Source organism: Anolis carolinensis, chromosome 2 (genome assembly GCF_035594765.1).
Source record: "Anolis carolinensis isolate JA03-04 chromosome 2, rAnoCar3.1.pri, whole genome shotgun sequence".
NCBI lineage: Eukaryota > Metazoa > Chordata > Lepidosauria > Squamata > Dactyloidae > Anolis > Anolis carolinensis.
This window is the reverse complement of record NC_085842.1, coordinates 159,993,502-160,015,758: the sequence shown is the minus strand read 5'-3', so window position 1 is coordinate 160,015,758 and position 22,257 is coordinate 159,993,502. Positions and strand designations below refer to the sequence as shown.

At 43.2% G+C, this 22,257-nt stretch overlaps 1 protein-coding gene across 1 annotated transcript in view; it reads left to right on the top strand.

The window, feature by feature from the left end:
- The window catches only part of LOC103277777 (trichohyalin), a 35,849-nt gene that overhangs the window by 6,326 nt on the left and 7,266 nt on the right, over positions 1-22,257 (top strand). Inside the window, exons 2-6 of the mRNA XM_062970963.1 lie at positions 2,413-2,644; positions 10,241-10,417; positions 13,680-18,066; positions 20,540-20,732; positions 21,296-21,486. Of these exons, the coding sequence (XP_062827033.1) occupies positions 2,413-2,644; positions 10,241-10,417; positions 13,680-18,066; positions 20,540-20,732; positions 21,296-21,486 (5,180 nt within the window). The remainder of the gene's footprint in view (positions 1-2,412; positions 2,645-10,240; positions 10,418-13,679; positions 18,067-20,539; positions 20,733-21,295; positions 21,487-22,257) is intronic.

Sequence of the window (22,257 nt, the reverse complement as noted above, 5' to 3'; positions counted from 1 at the left end):
AGGTTGGCCATTGCTCTCCTCCCAAGAAGTAAACATTTTCTGATTTCCTGGCTGTAATCTGCATCCTGGCTTTTTTAGCAGACCACATTTTCTCCCCTCCTAAATCAGCCAAGACCAAAACTAGAGTGGAATTACAGTTTTGATTTCCTGGTGTTTGAAGCTGTTTGGGAGACGGGGGTTCTCTTTCTGCAATCCTATCCTATACGCCTCTGGTAATGATCAGTTTCTAGGTTTAAGTGATGCTACGCCCCTCTATTTTAGGGGAGCCAACAAGTTTCCTTAGATTTAAACTAACATGGATCTTGGTTAATGTCTATGAATTATACTGTGTTTTTAAGAACACTGTGAGATAGCAGAATTCATCTCAAAACCATCTCTCACATTTCTAACCTACTACAAGCAGCATGAAATGGCCTATGGCCAAAATGCTGTTAAATAGTTAGTCTGTACGATTTATCTCAATGAGCTTTTCAGACTCCTCCTTCTCCCATAATTACAGCATATGAATTGGTGTATGACACTTAACAGCATGATAAACGAATTGGATAGAGCACTGTATTCATTAACATGTGCATTCCACCCAGCAATGTCTTTTCAGGGCAGAGGGAACACAAAAGACGCTCCCATGGAGATCCCAGTCAAATTAGATCCTTCCCTTAGTTTGTCAGGGTTCGCTGCTACAGTATTGATGCCTCTCTCACTCCTGCAATGTCCAAATGGAATTTTACCTGCGTTAAGGATGTAAGAGACCTGTTGGGGCAGAGAAAGATCTGTCCGAAAGTAACTGAGCATCCCACTTCCAATAATGGCCAAGGAAATGCCCCCAGGAAACCCATAAGGAAGTCACCAAGGCAGTAGGCCTCTTTGCCTTTGCTCAAGAAACACATATCCACCATTGGGATGCTTCTGAAACTGAATGTTCCACCTAATCATCAGATGGTAGATCTATTTCCCCTTCATTTGTCACATCTTGCAAAAATTATCTATTTTACCAGACATTGCTTGGCTCATTTGATTCATGAAGACATACTCCATGCTGAGATTATTACACATACACCTGTTATTTCAGTTTACCCTTGAGGAACCTTCCTTTGTCTCCTGCCACCACAAATTCTCCAGATAGTGCCTGCTTTCCCACACACCTCTGTCTGTACTCTGAAGAAAACAAACTTTGAAAGCCCAGTGATCCCAGTACCATGAGAGACATATGAGTGATTATGTGCTAATTTCCAGATCAGGTGGAGAATGCTTTTTGATGGAAGGGGGTAGCACGGAGAGTGAGGCAGTACCATTCTAAGGGCCTTTCTACACATGCTGTAAAACCTGGAAGTAACCGGGTGAAAAAAGGGCATGTGAGGGATCGGGCTAAGAATTAAAAAACATGTGTAAAAGAAATGTGCTTAAAACCTGATTCTGCCTGAAAAATATGCACCTTTGCATAACTGTATATTCCTACAGTCATGCAAAATATGTGCTTTCCTTTCCTCTGCCCTGGGTAGACTGCTTCAGAGCATGTGCACTTTTTAAAAGCCTGAAACAACTGATTAGCTGATCAGGCTGTCAAACGAACAAACAGGTGGTTCAAGGAAAGCACAAATGAAGAGCAATTAGAACTTTCTGAAACTTTTTATTTTACACTTTATAATATTAAACAGAGGTTGAAATAAGAATTGAGAAAAGAGAGAGATCTGATGGAAGAATTTTTTAAAAAATTACCTCCATTATGCACTGGACCTCATATGCACACGTGCAAATCTGCTTGTGTTTATGTTAAGATATTCACATGTGCACATATATGCTCCAGCACATAACAGAGGGATTTTTTTTTTAAAAAAAACTTCCACCAGATATCCCCCATCCATCCTCCATCTTGATCTGCTTCAAACAAAGGCTATGAAGACGGCGGGGGGCCATATCCCAGGACTGACAGGTCTGTGTGTGGACCTGCTGTCAGGTCCTGGGATTTTTGACTCAGTTATAAGACAAAGATTTTGCTGCTGTCTGAGGCACCCTAAGAATACTTACCACAATAAGATCAGGGTAAAACATACAGTTGGCTCCCTACACTGTAGTCCCTATAGCCAAGGAGTGAACCATCCATGGCTTGAATTTTTTTTACAAATTTCTATAAAGCAAAACTTGATTTTGCAGTCTTATATCTTTATTTTAGGTTATATATAACCTATATATATTCAAGCACTCACTGATTTTATATCCACAGCAGATAGTTCTGTACTGATATTGCAGATCCATCTTTCACTAGAAGCCAGAATGTACTGTTGTGATTCTTCTAGCAAAGGCTCCAGAAGAGGGCATAAAAGGGTGAAGGGAGTCACATAACCGAGGACTGGGCCCTCGGATCATTTCTTTAGAAGTCCACTGTATTTCTCCTTTCTCACTGTGTTCTTATAGGAGGTGTCTAAGAAACTCAATCGCATTGTGGACAATGTGAACCGGACCTATGAATACTACAAAAAAGATGATAACACTGACCCTGAGATGGAAAAAGAGTACCAACTGTCCCAATCGTGGGAAGAGAGAAGCCGGCGATCTCATTTTCTAAATAAAGTTTCTAATGTGCTTGAAGATAGCCAATTAAAAATACAAGACTTACAAATGGTGCTGGAGTCGTTTAAAAACTGGTGTAAGTTCCATGATGGTGTGAATGAAAACCAGGGACATAACAAACATGTTTTGTTTTTTTGGGAAAGTTTTATTTAAAAAGCTAGTAATAGAACATTGTGATGCTCCATTTAAATAATAATAATAATAATAATAATAATAATAATAATAATAATAATAATACAGGTGGTCCCGGTGGTGATGGGCACATTGGGTGCCATGCCAAAAGATCTCAGCCGGCATTTGGAATCAATAGACATTGACAAAATTACGATCTGCCAACTGCAAAAGGCCACCCTGCTGGGATCTGCACGCATCATCCGAAAATACATCACACAGTCCTAGACACTTGGGAAGTGTTCGACTTGTGATTTTGTGATAAGAAATCCAGCATATCTATCTTGTTTGCTGTGTCATAATAAAATAATAATAATAATGTCATTACTTTGGGTACATAAGTATTTGTTACCCCCAAAATGTTGTCTTAGAAGTGGGTGATTTAGGCATATCTGTGGCATTGGGTCATATGTTTAAACCCAGCCAACCAGAGAAGGAGGTATGATGTTCACAGTATTTTGCAGTTTCTGTTATTGCAATGCTGCTAGGAAGAATAAATTACCTCTTAGGACCACTGCTATCCCTTTTCAATATCTTGTGTTTTCCTCATAGCTAGAGAATCGGTAGCTAGCCTTTTAGAGTGGTTACACACAGTGCTAAACTAGTCTCTCTCATCATCTCATCAGTCTTGAAAACCTCCTAATTTGTTCAGAGTTGTCAAATTTCCTGCCTAACATAGTTTTGTCTCCTCTGACTAGCAGTAGCTAGGGCTGCAGAGGGTAGAGATGTTTCCAGTGCCTGCTGTCTGATCTCAGATCACACTTTAAGTAGGCTTCAGATGGTGAATGTGTGCTTGAATTTGAGTTCCAGCCAGAGCATGGAAGCAGTGAGTCAAAACCAAGGCTACATCTACACTGCATTATGTGAGCCTACACTGACCATATAATGCAATCCGAAACTGCATTATATGGCAGTGTAATGGGGCCTAACATTGGGCAAATTGACAGCGACCACTTATCCCAAAGGGCAGGTAAATCATATTTGTGGCAGCTAAAAATGCATGAAGCTGATTTGGATTAATGAGGGCCAAGGGTCCCGAGAATCAGGAGCAAATTGCAACTTTGGACCCGTGTAAGCAGGCAGAACTGGCCACATTGGTTTACATGGCCACCACATATTCCCCAGGCTTGGGTGACCAGGGGACATAATAATATAATAATAAAACTTTATTTGTATCCCACCACCATCTCCCCGAAGGGACTCGGGGCAGCTCACAAAAGCTCTCTAAGATACAGCACACATAAAATACAGAATACATAGCATATAAAATGATGACAATATAAATTTACACAACGATTTGTACTGTGATCCCCCTCCCATTCTTCTTCTTGTCATGGTTGCCACTGGGCACAACATGACTGTGTTGGTCACAACCCCTGAAGTGGTGATGGCCAGAAGACGGGAGAGGATGGAGGGGGATTCCTTTCCTTCCTCCTGCATTGTTTTGACATCCAGCGGTCACTTCAGGTGATGACCAATGGACAGGAGTCATGTCACACCAAATGGCTGCTTTGTCAATGAGAACATGAGGGGGACTGTATTGGCGGCCCATCTGAAGTGGTGGTCTGAACTATCCTGGAACTGATCTGATGTTTGCTACTCTGGATCAACCCTGGGATAAGTGGCCTGTGTAGAAGCACTTTTAGTTAATTGTCTGAGGTTACTAGGAAAGTGTGGCTGAATGAGGCCCTTTTCAAAAGTAAATATAACAAGTAAGAGCAGGGTTACATTACTGGTACAGTATAAAGGTGGCACATACCTGAAGCCCAGAGCCAATGTGTACACCTCAGCTGGACCTCAAAAGATCCACATTTTTAAAAGCCTTCTTATTTAAAAAACAACAACAACCTCAAAATACCTTTGGGACTCTGTAGGGCAGAAGCACAGCCTGAGAATGTAAATGTATGGCACTTTCCAGGTCCTTTGGATCTCTCAGATGTCAAAGAGTCTTTAGCTCTAAAATAACCTCCAAATGCCCTCTAGGGTATGTGGGGAACATTTCTATGGTGTTTGGAACCCCACAAATCTCCCAGGGATCAAACATTTGCAAAACCTCTTTTCTCTCAAAATGCAAGAAAAGCCTCCCAAATGGTGAAAATGCCCCCATGTCCTAGAGGGCTTTTTGGTGTCATTCTGGAGCAAAAAGTGGTCACTTGGGGGGGGGGGGGGTTTGGAGCAGTCCCCAAGCCTTCACCATTTGCCCAAACAGAGTATAAGGGTTATCATCAGCCACCCTTGCACATTCTTAGCTATTGTACTGCCTCATCACACTAGAACATGAATCCACTTTTAATCCGGTTTCTGCCTCCTGCAGAATTCTGGGGTTTGCAGTTTGGTGAGGCCCAGGACCTGTTTGGCTGTGTAGCGGAAACCAGACTTCCCCTCTTCTCGGCTTGTGTGTCTGTGCGGACGCAGTGGAAGTAGGAGACAGACAACTGGAGGTTTTTTTCCAAAGAAAGCAGTTTACTAAAAGTTTCCTGCAGCTGCAGAGGTTCATCCCACGCACAACTAGATGCTGAAAAGGGAGAACCCCGCAGACAGGGTCGAGTGTCTATTTATACAATTCAGTGGGTTCAGTTTACGACCGCCCACATATCAAACCATTGGTGCATATTTGTGGTGCAGTATTACATTTCATTACTTTCGTTTCTCTCAAAACACATGATTTCAGGGAAACCATGTGTTAACCCATCGGCTGTGTTCCTGGCCTGCTCGTACCTCCTTATATGGCCATTTCCTCCTACCCCTTCATTCCTGCCTTATTCCCCCATTTTTTTTTTTTTTTTTTTGCGAAGCGTGTATACAAAAGCTGAAGCAAACTAAATGAGCAGACTTATGGGTCCCTCCAATCCCTTCTAGCTTGCAGCCAAGCTATCTTTTCAGTGGAAAATGAGCGCAGAATAGCATTTGTACATAGTTTCATCACCAGAGGTAAACAACACATGAGGATTAAAAATATTAATCAGGTTTTAGAAAGGACATAGTCCACAGTAGAATTCTGATCTAGCCCAGTCATTTGGCTTCTTCCGATGATGGATTTGTTGCTATGGCCAGAGGTGGCCATTCACATACATGTCCAACTTTCAGGTCTTTTCAGTCTTTGGCATAAAGTCAAACTGGGGATGTGTTTCCTCTTCCTTGATCAAAGGAATAATGTTCAGTTAATTTGAAGAAAGTCTCTTTGTCCAATCAAGTCTCTAGTCTCTAAGAATTGTCTCTGTGTAAAGAAAACGTCTGTAAAGAAAATTCCCATCTCTTACAGGGCTTTAGCTGTCATACTTAGTATACCCAGCGTGTGGGTGGGGTAGACTTAAACTGTTTTGGATTCCAAAACAGGCCTTCCAGTAATAATGCCTTATGGATCTCCATTTTTGGAAAACAGGCCTCTCAGTAACAATGCCTTATGGATCTCCAATTTAGGAACAGGAGTCCAAAAAGCTGAAAAAGAAAGCAGGAAGACAGTGAGAGAGAATGGGGGAGGGGGAACGGATTACCCATCTGTCGATCATCCTGTTCGGCATCACTTTTGTCTCAGCCAATCTTGTTGAAATCCCTTGTCTCTCCACGGGTGAGGCAGGTAGGCCACTATTCAGCTCCCAAACGACCCCTCCATGGCCTCTTGAGAAATGATTCCTCCATGGGCCTTCTTTCGCGATCTGCAGTAATCCTTTTTACTCTGGTCCTGCTGCAATGGTTAACTTATTTTATTCTTTGTCACATTGCCTCCGTGCCATATCCTCCTTTTGGCTTAAAAAGCAAGGTTGTTAGATGGCATATGAAAAAGTCCCTCATTGTCTCTCAAATCCGTCAAAAATCCGAATTATTTGCAATGTCCCATTACAAAAGGTCCTATCCAGGAGAGTTGGGTCAAAATAGAAAATTGTATGTTGTTGAGTTGGTCAGCCCTTACAGCCTCCAGCCTTATGCCACACTCCATCACAGCCTTAGCACTCAGCAACACCTATAGGCCCTCCCAGGCCTCTCAATAAACTTGTCTCATAGACTTCTGGGTTTATCCCATACAGGAGTTCAGGACCTGTAGCAAAAAACAATGAGAGGGAAAAGAAGGGGAGGGAAATACTCATCCTTCCAGGCTGTATGGCTCTTGAAGCACTCTCTCTAGTCGTTTCGCCCACATCCAAGGCAGGCCTCCTCAGAGGCTGTGCCTTTGACAACACACTCATCTGTCTTGAAATCCAACAAAATCTTTCTTCTCCGCATCTTTTTCTTTTCCTTTCCGCAAACGATTTAACAATCGTGTATCCACTTGCTGCAATGCAATCTTCCACTCCAGTCCTGCTGCAGTGTTAAACTTACTCAATTCCCCTTTTACACCGACTCGTTGAACAGCTCAAAATTTGTTAGTAACACACGTTGAAAAGCCTCCTGCCGCTTCTCAAATCTGGCAAAATCCAGGCTGGGGGCGATGGAAAAAAATGCCCCTATTTGCATGATCTAATGTCCCGTTTACAAAAGTCCTAGTCCTTCCTTTCCGTAACCTTTAGAAAGAGTTGGGCCAAAATCACAAAGTCCAGAATCCAAATCTCACAAAATTATTATGAAGCAACATGAGACGTAGCCAATTATATCATGTCTTTGGTTCTCAAAAGGATAACTTTTTATCACTTGGGCACTAGCTCCCTTTTTGAATAAAATGTCAATCAAAAATTTAAAAATCAATGTCAGTTCTTAATCCTTCTGTGTCAGGAATATGGGGTCAATTTTTTTTTTCAAAAACAAATATATATATATATATATTTCTTGCACTGCCAACTTGTGACAGTTTTCCATACAAAGTCTCTACAACCAATAACTCCTCTCCTTGTATTCCAAAGTGCTGCAAAAAAAAAAAAGAACCTCCAACATTTCCCTATAACCTGTAAGGGGTTTAAAGTCTGTAGCACCATGTTCTCTAAAAACACTGAAGCATTGTTCTTTCAAAACAAGGATTTTTTTTTTCAAGCCTAAGACCATTTTTTTTTTCCCAAAAAAAAATATCTACAGCTTCCGAATTGCTTCTGAACAAATCTACTAACATTGTTTATAACTCTTTATGCATTTTGAATTCAACACATACATCTCATTCACACAAGGTCCACAGGAATTCTGATTAGTGGTTAGTTGTTTAGATAAAATCACACACTCTATCTCAGCTCATGAAACATTCTCACCCAGTTGTCCCAAAATAAGTCCAAAAGCAAGGATTTAAGATCCAGGTGAAAGACAGAACCCCAATATATATATATATATACACACATTTACATCATCATTTTCTTTCTTTCTTTTTTTCATATTAAATTCACATTACATTTTTACAGCGGCTTTCATTGACCTTGGCTGTCCACTGGAATTCCATTATCTTTCTCTGGGCATTTCGCCTGAGTTTTAACAAGAATAACAGGGAGTTTTTACCTTGAACTGTTGCCAAGATTTTCCCACTATCTTTTTGGCATGAGGCCCAGGTGCAAAGGAAAACTTTTTAAGAAAACAGCCTTTGTTCCTCAGAAATAACAAGGAAAAAAAAAAACTTTCTGAGCCTCAACACCACTTTAACTCCCTCCCTTTTTCTCGCCTCTCTGCAGCTTGTCAGCAAAAGCAAACTAACACAGACAGACCCTCTTCGGATCAGATTTTTTCAACCGTAATAAAACATTTCTAGATATTTGTGCTCAACATTTTTTGTGTAAATCTATAGACTCATTTTTCATTTTCACTTCAATATTACCACGAAACATGCAGAACTTGAAACTCATTATTCCCCACACATAACAAAGAAATCAAACAGTTTTTTTTTTTCCTTTCCCCGGGAGTTGCGACTCCTCATGAGTCCTGCACGACTTGGTCTTGGGGCACCCTCACAAGTCTTGTTCTCTGGGGAATTCCTTCTACGGCTCTACTTGCAACTGAGCCGAAATTGTCTAACATACACTGTAATGGGGTGGTGGATTTGAACCCACTGCCTCCCATCCTGCCTAATAGAGGGGACTGCCTTGGACTGGGCACCTGGACACTCAACGGTGTGTGTCAGGAATAACAAGACAGAACCCCTTTATACCTCCCTGGGAACCTTTGTGTCCCTCCCGGCGCTGTTCCCTTAGTGTCTCATTTTAACCACTATACTTGCCAGATTGCTGTAGACGTCGGACCAACCTTCGCCCCTGGACTTTTCCCTGGATCCTTTTCCCTGCCTGGTTTCTTTGGAACCTCGCTGTCGTTGCGGCTCCCACCGTCGGCCGGCGTTGGCATCAGAGGCAAGTACCGCAGCCGGTCTTACAATATTCAGGGGCCCCTTCTCGTCTCACGGTAGTTGCCTCTGGCCCCCACCGCCGAGTTGGGACCGTCCCGCCAACGGGATCCGTCTCCGATCTCCTGGTCCGTCTTATTGTGGAATCACGTCGGGGTCACCAGAAAATGTAGCGGAAACCAGACTTCCCCTCTTCTCGGCTTGTGTGTCTGTGCGGACGCAGTGGAAGTAGGAGACAGACAACTGGAGGTTTTTTTCCTAAGAAAGCAGTTTACTAAAAGTTTCCTGCAGCTGCAGAGGTTCATCCCACGCACAACTAGATGCTGAAAAGGGAGAACCCCGCAGACAGGGTCGAGTGTCTATTTATACAATTCAGTGGGTTCAGTTTACGACCGCCCACATATCAAACCATTGGTGCATATTTGTGGTGCAGTATTACATTTCATTACTTTCGTTTCTCTCAAAACACATGATTTCAGGGAAACCATGTGTTAACCCATCGGCTGTGTTCCTGGCCTGCTCGTACCTCCTTATATGGCCATTTCCTCCTACCCCTTCATTCCTGCCTTAGCTGAGCTGTATAAGGCCCCTCCCTAAAGTGGATTTAAAGTGGATTCAAGCTCTAGTGTTTACTTACTTACTTTACTTACTTACTTAGGCGATCCCTCGTAGTTCGAGGATGATGGTCCTCCATTTCTTGGAAGACGCCTGTGCGTGATTTTTTTTTAATGTGTGGAGGTCGGTACATGGCCAGTCAACACACAGTCTTCACAGAGTGAGGTTCCACCAGTGGTGTGATTAACACAACGAGAGTGGCTTCTCAGTCTGTTGCAGCCTTCTTCCGCCTTCACAGCCATTGTAACATGTGCCATGTTATCCTCCACCTGCACCGCCGTTGAGGTCTTTGGGTCTTCAGATTGTTCTTGGTCTGGATCCTCCCCTGTGGCCACTGCTGGGAGTGTGTGACTCCCGTGGTTGTGCCTGCAGGTTCATTGGAACATGCAAGCCCCCTCACCACGTCAAGGTGAAATCCATCAAGGGGATTCGTGTGATTAGGCAGGGAGAGCCCTCTCACCACCATCACCACAGCAGGAGGTAATTGGCCATAACCTTAGTTATATTTTAGAAGAGCTTGGCCCCTTTCATTTCAGATTGTTTAACTGCAGGCTTTGTTTTTTTTTAAAATAATCTCAGATTGTACTTTTACACAATGATTATTTCTGTTTTATCTCACTTGGATTTAAATGTTTTTCTTAGATGATATGCTGAAAAAAATTGAATTGAAAGAAAGGGAAGTTCCCACTTACAGCATGATTGATGAAATGGAAAGCCACCTCCTGAAATCTGTTAAGTTAATTGAAGTAAATGTTCAGCGTTTGATGAAGATATTCCACCCTCTTTTTGATGAGAAAATTAAACCAAGACGGAGGTCAGGTAACTAGCCATGGTAAATCTGGTATTAAGAAGGAGTCTATAATTGATATATTACCCAAGAAATTGAAACAAAAACAAACCAAAGAACGTGGCAAAAGTTAGCCACACAAAGAACCGGTGCCAGAGTCCAAATTTTAATGTGAAAAAGTTACTTTTTGGACTACAGTAGAGTCTCACTTATCCAACGTTCTGGATTATCCAACGCATTTTTGTAGTCAATGTTTTCAATATATCGTGATATTTTGGTGCTAAATTCATAAATACAGTAATTACTACATGGCATTAATGTGTAATGAACTACTTTTTCTGTCAAATTTGTTGTATAACATGATGTTTTGGTGCTTAATTTGTAAAATCATAACCTAATTTGATGTTTAATAGGCTTTTCCTTAATCTCTCCTTATTATCCAACATATTCGCTTATCCAACGTTCTGCCGGCCCGTTTATGTTGGATAAGCGAGACTCTACTGTACCTCTTAAAATCTCATAGGGCCCTTCCACACAGTCATATAATCCAGAATATCAAGGCAGAAAATCCAACAAGATCTGCTTTGAACTGGGATACCTGAGTCCAAACTGCCATATATTCCAGTTCAAAGCAGCTAATGTGCGATTGTATTCAGATGTTTGGAAGGGACTTTAGGCAAATAAACCAGTAGCAACATGTCCAAGGAATGAGACAATTTCTATAAGATGGCAAGTCTCATTCAGTGTTATCTTTACTGCTGATTTTAAAGTCCTACCCATTTTTTGCTCCCACCGTCATTAATGCAACAGTACCAGCTGTACCAGGAGCCTGTGGTGGCACAACGGGTTAAGCTGCTGAGATGCTGAACTTGCTGACCTAAAGGTTAGCAGTTTGAATCTGGGGAGTAGGGTGAGCTCCCGCTGTTAACCCCAGCTTCTATTAACCTAGCAGTTCAAAAACATGCAAATGTGAGTAGATCAATAGGTACCGCTCTGGCGGGAAGATAAGGGCACTCCATGCAGTCATGCCAGCCACGTGACCTTGTAGATGTCTACAGACAATGCCGGGTCTTCGGCTTAGAAATGGAGATGAGCACTAACCCCCAGAGTCGGACACGACTAGACAATGTCAGGGGAAAATATTTACCTTTATCTTACCATCTGTACCTTTCTCTGTTTTCTGCCATCATTTAGATGGCATAGCTAGAGTATATTTTATGGTTGCAACAATTCAGAGTTTTTGTAGTTTATAGTACTCTGGTTTATGTGCTGTCCACCCATGCCTGGGGATCACCTACTGCTACTCCCTGAAACCTCTCCCTCAAAGCCTGCCTCCTGGGGTCTGTTTTACACTACAAATAGATAGCACTATGATTCCAGTTTAACTGCCATGGCAACATTATATGGAATACTGGGACTGGCCATTGAAGGAAGGGCCTTATCCCAGGATCCCCTCTGGTGCCTCTAACCAAACCACCACCCACCCATCCTCGGTGGCATAGTGGATTAAAGCCTCGTGACTTGAAGGTTGGGTTGCTGACCTGAAGGCTGCCAGGTTTGAATCCCACCTGGGGAGAGCAAGGATGAGCTCCCTCTATCAGCTCCAGCTCCATGCGGGGACGTGAGAGAAGCCTCCCATAAGAATGCTAAAAACATCAAAACATCCAGGCGTCCCCTGGGCAATGTCCTTGCAGACGGCCAATTTTCTCACTCCAGAAGCAACTCAAGTTGCTCCTGACACAAAAAAACCCCCACCCACCACCCACCGGGTTCCACAGGAGGCAGCCATAGCAGCTGAAACCATGTCAGGAATCTTCCTCTACCTCAGCAGAGTACTGGAAGCATCCCTAAGCCACGAACTAGATAGGCCCCAAATTCACCTGAGCAATGAGGGAAACTTCAGTGTAAGAATAAGGAGTCCACATTGAGATTTTTTTTTCCGTGTCAGGAGCAACTTGAGAAACTGCAAGTTGCTTCTGGTGTGAGAGAATTGGCCGTCTGCAAGGACATTGCCTAGGGGACACCCAGATGTTTTACCATCCTGGGGGAAGCTTCTCTCATGTCTCCTCATGGGAAGCTGGAGCTGACAGATGGGAGCTTACCCCGCTCCCCGGAATTCGAACTGCCAGCCTTTCATTCAACAGTCCTGCCGGTACAAGGGTTTAACCCATTGTGCCACCAAGGGCTCCTCACATAGAGATATCCTTTCACTGCAGTATGCAGGAAGGTTTTATCATCATTTGCTTCAGAAGATACATAGACACACACACATACACAATAATAAATCCCTCTCTATCTGGCCCCTTCTACACTGCAATATAAAATCCAGATTATCTGCTTTGAACTGGATTATATGGCCGTGTAGACTCATAATCCAGTTAAAAGCAAATAATGTGGATTATCTGCTTGGATAACCTGGATTATATTGCAGTCTAGAAGGGGCCTCTGTCTCAGCTCCTGGGTAACGTCCTTGCAGACGGCCGATTCTCTCACACCAGAAGCGATTTGCAGTATGTTATCTTCTGACACAATTAAAAAGAAATAGCACAAGGGAGGGGTCTACTTTTATGCCCTCCCCCATGAGTCACTCATTCAGTCATGTGACTCTGCTAATCTACAAAGTGTCTGAGACCTAGACTTGAATGACAATGCAATTTTGCCATGTGGCCAGGTCTAAAGACCTCAGTGCTTCACTATTGTTATCTATGCCAGTTAGTTCAAAATTCTGACAAACTGAACCATAGCACTATAGTTCTGTAGTGTGAAAAGCCCTTGAAGTGGAAGACACTCCTTTTGCCTCCCTGCTGGGAATGCAAGAAATATCCTGCTCTTAATCCCATTCACTTCACTTATGTTTCCAATAAAGCCTTGGCATTATCTTTGATCAGTGATGTTACAATGTTTATGGAACCTCACTGTAACACTATAGCCTTCCTTCCACATTTGCTGGGGTCAGGGGTGCAGGGTCTCTGTGAAAGAGGGAAAAAAGCAAATTAAAATGTGACACTTTTTTACTTGAAATAATCACTCTAGAAATCTCTTAAGTCCTCCAGTGTGGTTCTATTATCAATGTCTGGGCAGAAATTGATCATAAAGTCATACTGGAGGACCTAGCGATTTCTAGAGAGACCATATTAATAAAATCTGTGGATAATCAAATCTGCTAAAGTTAAACTGCACATTTGAAGGGTTACGAGTAGTTAAAATTAATGATCTGGTACTTTTTGCCCAAGGGGCTCATGGCAATCTGGATATCATCTCACTCCTTCTCGTTTGGCTCTTTGATTACCTCAGCTCCACGACCTGGACTGTTCAAAGTGTGGCGAGATAAAGTGCAAGAAAAACCCCATGAAGGTGAGCCCTTGACCCCAGAGCAGATGCTGGAAGATGAAGCCCAAGTTACTGCCCGTAATCATGATGTGAACAACATGATGCAGGAAATGATAGATTCTACAATATTCAACAAAACAGAAGTTGTTGGTATTAAGTACATTGCAGCCATGGTGGGAAGCCTTGCAAAGGCCTTTACCCTTCTTCATAAGCAATGCCGAGGCCTGAAACACAAATATGAAAGCCTCGCAATTCTAGAAACCCGGAAGCATGACCCTCAGATTGCAAGCCTGCAGAGAGAACTGCGAGCAGCCCAAGAAAAAGAAGCAGCATTGGAAATGCAAATCCAGAATATTGAGGAAAGATGCAAGGTCCTCGTCATCACAAATGAAACGCTGCAACAGGAGCTGCAGGGCGCCAATGAAAGAGCAATGGTGGCAAGTAAAATCACTTTCACCAGAGCTGCTCCTCCTAAGCCTCCTTCAGATTCAGAAAAAGCAGTTGGAAAGTCTCAACCAGATGGTGAAAAAGAAGCGAAGTCTAAAGTAGGAGGGAAGTCTCAGCCAGGTGCTCAAAAAGTGGATGGGAAATTAGCTACAAAAGTCCTGGGTGACGTTTCTGAAAAGATGCGAAGTGTATCATTTGAAGAAAAAGACGTTCCTGTCAAGACACTGGAGGCAGAAAGTGGAACCCCTGAGAAATTGCATGTGGTGATTGGCCAGGCAAAACAGAGAGAGCCTCGTCTCCCGCTTGAAACATTTCTTCCCCCTGTTGAGGCAACACTTACACCTCTTGAAACAAGACCTCAAGATCGCAGTATTTCACCTGATAGGACAACTGTAGAGACAGGAGTGCTTCAAATGCTACCAGAGGCAGAAACAGCTCAAGCGTTGCCAGAAGCAGAAGCAGCTCAAGCGTTGCCAGAAGCAGAAGCAGCTCAAGCGTTGCCAGAGGCAGAGGCACCAATAGCTGAAACATCCCCTGACAAACTGCTGTCCTCAGAGGAGCCACCACAGAGGGACTCAGAAGAAACAGCTTTTACTATTACTACCAGTATGGAGGATGAGCAACCTCTTGAAAAAGAAGCATATCCCAAAGAAAAGCAACACATTCCCACTGGCAAACAGAAAGGGGCTAGGCAGGCCGCTAAGATAGGTCAATGGAAAAAATTGCAAGGCTCCCTCTTAAAGAAACCCACAAAATCTCAAGAACGTCTAAAAGTATTAGCACCAGCACCATTGGAACCAACTGAAGAAAGCACTGCTGCCTCCATACATGATACAGTGTCTGTCAGGAAGCCATCATCCAAACCATTAGAAACTGGTGGTGCTCATATACCTGATATTGAAGAGGAGTTAATTAAGGGCAGTTCTCCTGAAGAAGAACGACCAGCATCATCTAAACAATCTGAAGGAGAGGTGTCACCTGAACTTTTAGAAGATGAGCATGTGCCTAGAGCTGAGACAGAAGATGAGACAATCAAGAGAAGTTCAGCTGAGCCCCTAAAAGATTCTGCTGAAGTGGTACCTGCAGAACCATCAAAACTGTCTGAAGGAGAGGTGTCACCCACACCTTTAGAAGATGAGCATGTTCCTAGATATGAGACAGAAGATGAGTCAATCAGGAGACGCTCACCTGAACTGGAGTCCCCAGAATTGCCCAAAATGCCAGCAGGAGCCCAAGTTCGCATCACTTCTCCTGAGGGGGCACGTGGAAAACGGAGAGCATCATTGAAAAGCAGTGCGGGAAAAGTAGTTACCACTGTAAAAGTTAAAAAGCTTTTCAAAACCATGGGGGAGGCCATGGCTCAGAAGCCTGCAGTAGCTCCAGATGTCCCAGAGAAAGTGGGCATAGATTCCTTAGACAGTCCAAAACGAGCTTCAAGTGAAAGAGATGAGGATTTGGCTGTTGAAATACAAGAAGCTGGTCAGATACAGGCACCAAAACGGTTGCTGGGCAAGACAAAGGAAGCCAGAGAAAAGAAAGACGCGAAACGGACTGGTAGAACACCAGCAGATGCGCTACCACCAAAGCAGGAGGAGAAAGCAGAAAGGATTATCCACGGTTTAAGGACAAAATTGCAAGAGGTTGCCAGGGAAAGATGTGGTGTGATTGATGAAGAAACTATTACAGAAATCTTTGCAGAAGTAAGTGTATCAGATCGAGATGTTTCTTCAGGAGACAGCTCTGGAAGCCAGCCCTCAGAAAAACACACCAAAGGCCCTGCTACAAGGAAGCCCTCATTGCAAATCCCTGTAGCTGAACATACACCCAAGAAGCAAAAGAGAAGCAGTAGTTTTGAAGAACCACATTCTGAGCAAGATGCTGATTCTGTACTGCAAGAATTTCAAGCAGCTATCTTTGCTAGCTTGGACGACAAGCTAGAGAAGTTAAAGAAAGGCTCCCTGGGCAGCCAGAAACGCTTTGTCAGATTCGAGCCCACAGATACTTTTGTTCAAAATTTCTTAGAAGTGATAGAAAAAAAACTAGAAGAATGCTTCTTGGAAAAGCAGAAAACCCTAAGTGGCGAAGGCGGACTAAAGCCAGTGAGAAGCATATACAGTAAAGTAGAATTGCCAGAGGAAGAAGAGCAGGAAATTGAAATTGTTACGCAATCTTTTGACAGCCATTCTGTGCTGGCCCCAATCTCTCCAGCCGGTTCTTTTAGTACTCTTCAGACAGAAGGGGAGAAACCCATATCACCTAAAGACTCCTCAGATGGAAAGACATGGCACAAGCAGGAGGAGAAGGAGGAGGAGGAGGAGGAGAAGGAAGAGGAAAAAAAACAAGAAGAAGAAGAAGAAGAAAAAGAAGAAAAAAAAGAAGAAAAAGAAAAAGAAGAAGAAAGAGAAGAAGAAAGAGAAGAAGAAAAAGAAGAAGAAGAAGAAGAAGAAAAAGAGGGGGAACAACTGTGGAAAAGGCAAGAAGAGCCACAGAGTAAAAAAGGACCTATCTTCCCACTCCTGCCCAAGGTGGATGAAGAAGAGGAGAATGATTTAGAGGAGATTGCATCTCTCGAGGAAGAAGACCAGTTGCCTAAAGAAGGTGATGTGCAGCACCAGGAATCATGGCAGGAAAGGATGAAACGGTCTTCTGAGGAATTGCAGAAGCATACCTGGAAGGAGAAGGGGCTAGAGCAGAAAGAGACCAAGTCAGACACGGGAAAGAAGGGCTCTAAGAAGCTGGATGAATACAAGGAAGACTGGTACATTCAGTTGCAGGAGATGTTGCAGGGAGAGAAGGCATGTCTGCAAGAGGAGCAAGACCGGCTACAGGAGGAGCGCCATCGGCTGGAAGAGGAGGCAAAATATTTGGAGCATTGGCAGGAGGTGTTTGAACAGCAGCGGAAACAATGGGAGGAGCAGGAGGAGCAGCGCAAGGAGCAGGAGTGCTTGTGGCAAGTGCAGCTCCAGCACTGGGAACAAATGCAAAAGGAGACCAAGGAGCAGGAACAGCACTGGCTAAAGCAGCAGGAGCGTCAGAAGGAGCAGCAGGTGCTCATGCAGGAGGAACTGGAGCGGTTGAAGCAAGAGTATGTGGAATACCTGAAGCTGAGGGGGAAGCAAGCAGAAGAAGCGTGGCAGTGGAATCAGCTGAAGACTTGGCATGAGCAGCAGCAGCAAGCCTGGCAAGAAGAGGATGAAGAACAGGAAAGGAAGCGAGCCCAGTGGCAGATGCAGCTAGCAAGCCACATGCAACATATTGAGGCCTTACAACAAGAGCGGGAAGCAAAGGAGCAGGAGATCAAGAAGTGGCAGCAGGAGCAGAAGGAGAAGCAGGAAAAGCTGGAGCACATTTGGGAAAAGCGCTGGGAGCAGCAGCTGCAGAGCTGGCACCGTCAGATGTATAAACAGCGGACCCGGCAACTGAAATGGCAACAGCAGAGCAGCAGCTTGACAAAGAGACAGCAAGAGATGCAGAGGTTAAAGTCCCTGCCTCCGAAGCTGAAGGTTGTGGAGGGCTCTGTTGTGGATCAGATTCCCAAGCCGCAAAAAGTTTCTCCCACCCTCAAAGAGAGACTTCTTTCTACTACCCCGCAGATCACCCCCATTCCAAGCAAGGAATTTGCAGAAGATGCCTGGGAGCTAGAGACTACTTGGTTTCCTAAGCTATTTTCCAAAGCAGAGACGTTTCCTGCACCTAGTGTCACGGAGAAGCGATACTGGATAAATGTAGAGGATCAGAGGAAAAACCTGGAAGTGTTGAAGCAAGCTGCCCAGAAGGCTGGAATTTCAACAGATCTGTACAACAAAGCCAAAGCAATAATCCAACAAGTATTGCACAGTGATGTCGAGCGGCTGGGTTTGCTTTTCAGGAAATACGAGTTTTTCATCCATCTCCAGGAAGTCAGGTAAGATGACAAGTTAACTGTGAAGGCAGTTTGCTGAGTACCTAAGCACTAGTACTCTCAATAGGCTAATTTAATAGAGTGTGATTGGTAGAGTGCCACTCAACTGTTTGCTCTTGAAAAGGTCTGCAGTTGGAAGGATGGATTCTTCTAGTTCAGTGGTTCTCAACCTGGGGTCCCCAGATGTTTTTGGCCTACAACTCCCAGAAATCCTAGTCAGTTTACCAGCTATTAGGATTTCTGGGAATTGAAGGCCAAAAACATCTGGGGACCCCAGGTTGAGAACCACTATTCTAGTTGCAGGCAGGGATGTTTCTTTTTGCGTTTGTAGACTGGTGTAGCAGAGATGGATAAATATAAGGAAAGCAGGTTTTCCTTTTTGTAGCCTCTGTGAATCACACAGATGGGTTTACTACACCTGTGTAGGCTCTAACTCAGTGGTTCCCAAACTTATTTGGCCTACTGCCCCCTTTCCAGAAAAAAATATTACTCAGCGCCCCCTAGAAATTAATTTTTTTTAAAATTTAATAGCAATTAAACAGAAAAAATATATGTATTAATGTTTCTACCTGTTTCACCTGTGGCCATCACCACCACCCTGGATCGCTGCAGTGCCCATCAGAAGGCGGTAGTGCCCACTTTGGGAATCACAGCTCTAACTGAAAGCTTTTCCAAGGTCTAGCTTTTGAATTTTCGCAGTAACCCTGGCCCCTCCTCCAATGGCTGTGCCAGCATCTCCCCAGTTCCTTTTCATTTGCCACTGGAGCAGCTCGTTTAGGGGTTCTAGCTCTACACTACTTCTTTCACTCTGCTGTTGATAACAAGCTTCAAGAGATGCAGCCAATGCGTTGCCAAAATGCTGGACTCCAATGATGCCTACAGTGCCTAGGAGAAACCCATGTAGTTGGTACCTGCCAACACTGCCAGGCATTTATAGCACAGGCTAGAAAGAACAGATAGCAAGTCTGTACACTCTTCTCTAAGTTGAGGGTCGCTTTGTGGAAAGGGGTTAGTTGCCCATGACCACTGCTACTATTTTCACCACCAGGCATTAAAAAAAAAGAAAAAAAAAGCCAAAAGCAGCTTCATGGCACAGTTTTCCCAGGAAGACTAAGCTCTTGCCTTTTTTCATTCTGTTCAGAGATGGTTCCTTTTTTGGGTAAGACTCAAGGTACAGAACTAACATGTATCTGTGAATAAGTTGATACAGGGTTCTTTGGGTCTATTTTTTGCTAATTTTTCCAGGCTGACACATGTCTATAAACTATGTGTGTGTGTGGGGGTGGGTGGGGGGTGGATACTGCGTAAACCAAATGAATTCAGGATTAATTCTTTTAGAGAGAGGCACAAGGTTAGTTCTGTATGTCCTTTATTTCCCTTCATATTATCCTCACATTGGGAGCCCCGGTGGCAAAGTGTGTTAAAGCACTGAGCTGCTGAACTTGCAGACTGAAAGGTTGCAGGTTCAAATCCCGGGAGCGGAGTGAGCGCCCACTGTTAGGTCCAGCTCCTGCCAACCTAGCAGTTTGAAAACATGCCAATGTGAGTAGATCAATAGGTACCACTCCGGCAGAAAGGTAACAGCGCTCTATGCAGTCATGCCAGCCACATGACCTTGGAGATGTCTACGGACAACGCCGGCTCTTCGGCTTAGAAATGGAGATGAGCACCAACCCCCAGAGTCAGACATGACTGGACTTAACGTCAGGGGAAACCTTTGCCTTTACCTATCCTCACATTGGAACCCTTAGCAAAACTGCAAGGGCATCAAGTTAATGTGGGAGGTGGGGAGCACATTCTGAATCCTTAGACTGATGATGTGCTTCTATACTTAAATAGCCTGTGGGAAAAGTCATTCCCACTATTAAAAAAGAATTGACTACATTGTCCAGGTAACTAGATTCAAAGCTGCTTGCTCTAAATCTCATATTTTTGTATCAATACACTACTTAAGACTCAATGTTTTTCAGAGTCTCATTGACACGTTATTACATTTTTCAAGTTTTAAACATTTAAGTGTACTAGTTACGAAAAATACAAATGGTCTGATTCAATAGAATTACAAGCCCATGTTATCTTGATTACAAAATATGATAAAACATGGATCAGGAAAGTTTGGGATAACACTGGAAAACAACCAGCCAGTTAAGGTTTTGTGCATATTTTGGATGCTTGCTTATAGGCTTTTAAAGTCAAAGGCAGTCAGAAATAATTTACCAGTTCCTGCCTTTGTGCGTTACAAACAAGAATTAGGTAAAGTGTCACTGTTATTATCTATCAGAAATCTTCTATCAGTGTCACCTCAGAATTGCAGCTGCCCAAAGCTGTGATATAACTCTAAAGAGTTGGAAAATTATTTTACTAATAAACAAATTCTTCACTTATTCTATTGCACTATATTCAAGAAAATAAGCTATCAGTCTTTAATGTACTTACACTACAGAAAATATTTATTCACTTCTGTCTCCATTTACAGGCAAAGATTAACTAATCAGCTGGATACTGCCAAAGAAGCTCAAGATGGGGCTAAAATGCAAAATATGTACAAGATGGTAGAGAAGGTGGATGCCTACCAGAAAAAGGTTCTGGAGCGTTGGACAGTTAAGCAAGATGCAGTAGAAAAGAAGCGCCGGCAGGGCCTGGAAAAGATGATTGTTTTGTTTTCGCAAGTGAGTCCATAAGGGTGGATTTACAACTTACAAAATTGGTGCATTTTACTTTCTCTGTTTAAGAAACCACACCACAACCTTTCCTCTCCCTCCTCTTGCCCATATTGTGAAAACTTTCCTAAAGGACAGGGATATGTGGTGAATTTAACTACCCACAATCTGTATCAAGGGGTGGACAGATTTAGTGAGGAAATTTACTGTGACAGTTGCAATTCACATAGTGACTTTTACTTTGTGGTAGTTTTCAAAGAACCAATCAGGTTCGTTTTTTACAGCATAAAAAATGAAATGTGGGGAGGATTGCAGGGGAAGAATGAAGCAGGATTTTGAGACTAATTCATTTTGATATGAGGATTTGTGGATTTCAAAACCATCTTCAAACATCTCGGCTTTCCTCTTTCATGGAATGTAGGGTGGTGCACACAGGACTGCTAGGCAGTCTTTCAACCAGGCACTTCTCAGTCCCCTCTCTTTTTCCTATCTATTTCTCCAGTCTAATTGCATGGTAGAGCCTCTCCTTTGTTTCGGGAGGTAGATTGCTTTTTCTCTCTGCTCTTCTTTAGCTCCGCTCAAGTGCTAAACTGCATCTCAAGGACCCATGCCCACTGATGGTCAAAGGAGAAGGTGCCCCAGGGAGGGATACCCTGCACCTGCCCCGCCTTGGGTCTGTTGGCCTGAAGACCAGAGTCTACCGAAGCCCTTTGATCAGTGTGAAGAAACCTCCAGATTTCACATTCTCAGCTGTAGTTGCCAGGTACAGTGTGATGGGGTCTACAGGGCATTCCATAAATTTTAAAACATAAACAGTATTATTATTGTCGTTCCTTAGTCTGTTGTTACAGAATTTAATTTTGGGACATCAATAATTAGGTTCTATAACATTGTCGCCATAATCATCTCAATTTAACTATTTTATATGTACAGGCTGAGCATTCCTAAAAATCCAAAAATACTCCATAATTGTCCATATGAATGGCTGAGAAGTGACACCTTTCCTTTCTGAAGTTTCAGCGTACACAAGCTATGCTCTATGCACCAAAATATTTAAAATATTGTATAAAATTATCTTCAGGCTATGTGTACAAGGTGTCTATGAAACATAAATCAATTTCATGTTTAGATTTGGGTCCCATCTCCAAACATGGAGTGTATGCAATAAAGTTAATACAAATTCCTTTTGGTCCCATGCATTTTGGGCAAGTGATATTGTTGACTAGAATTTGGAACTTTCTGTGATTTAGATTCTATTCAAGAAGCTAGGAATCTGTGAAATAGGTTTGGCTGATGTACTCCTGTTGCTGCTCTTGATGTGATCACCATTTGTGATAAGCATACTCTAGCTTATTGCCATATAGGCCATCAAGGTTGCCTCTAATATCAATATAGAGCTGGCCACATGTTTTGCTGCCTGAAGCACAGGACAAATCTTCTCTTCCCCCGCCCCTGGTTTTGTGGACAGGAGTAAAAATAGATAGCAGTTGAATTTTATTTTGGTGTTATCAGTGAGACAATGTCAACCAGTAGT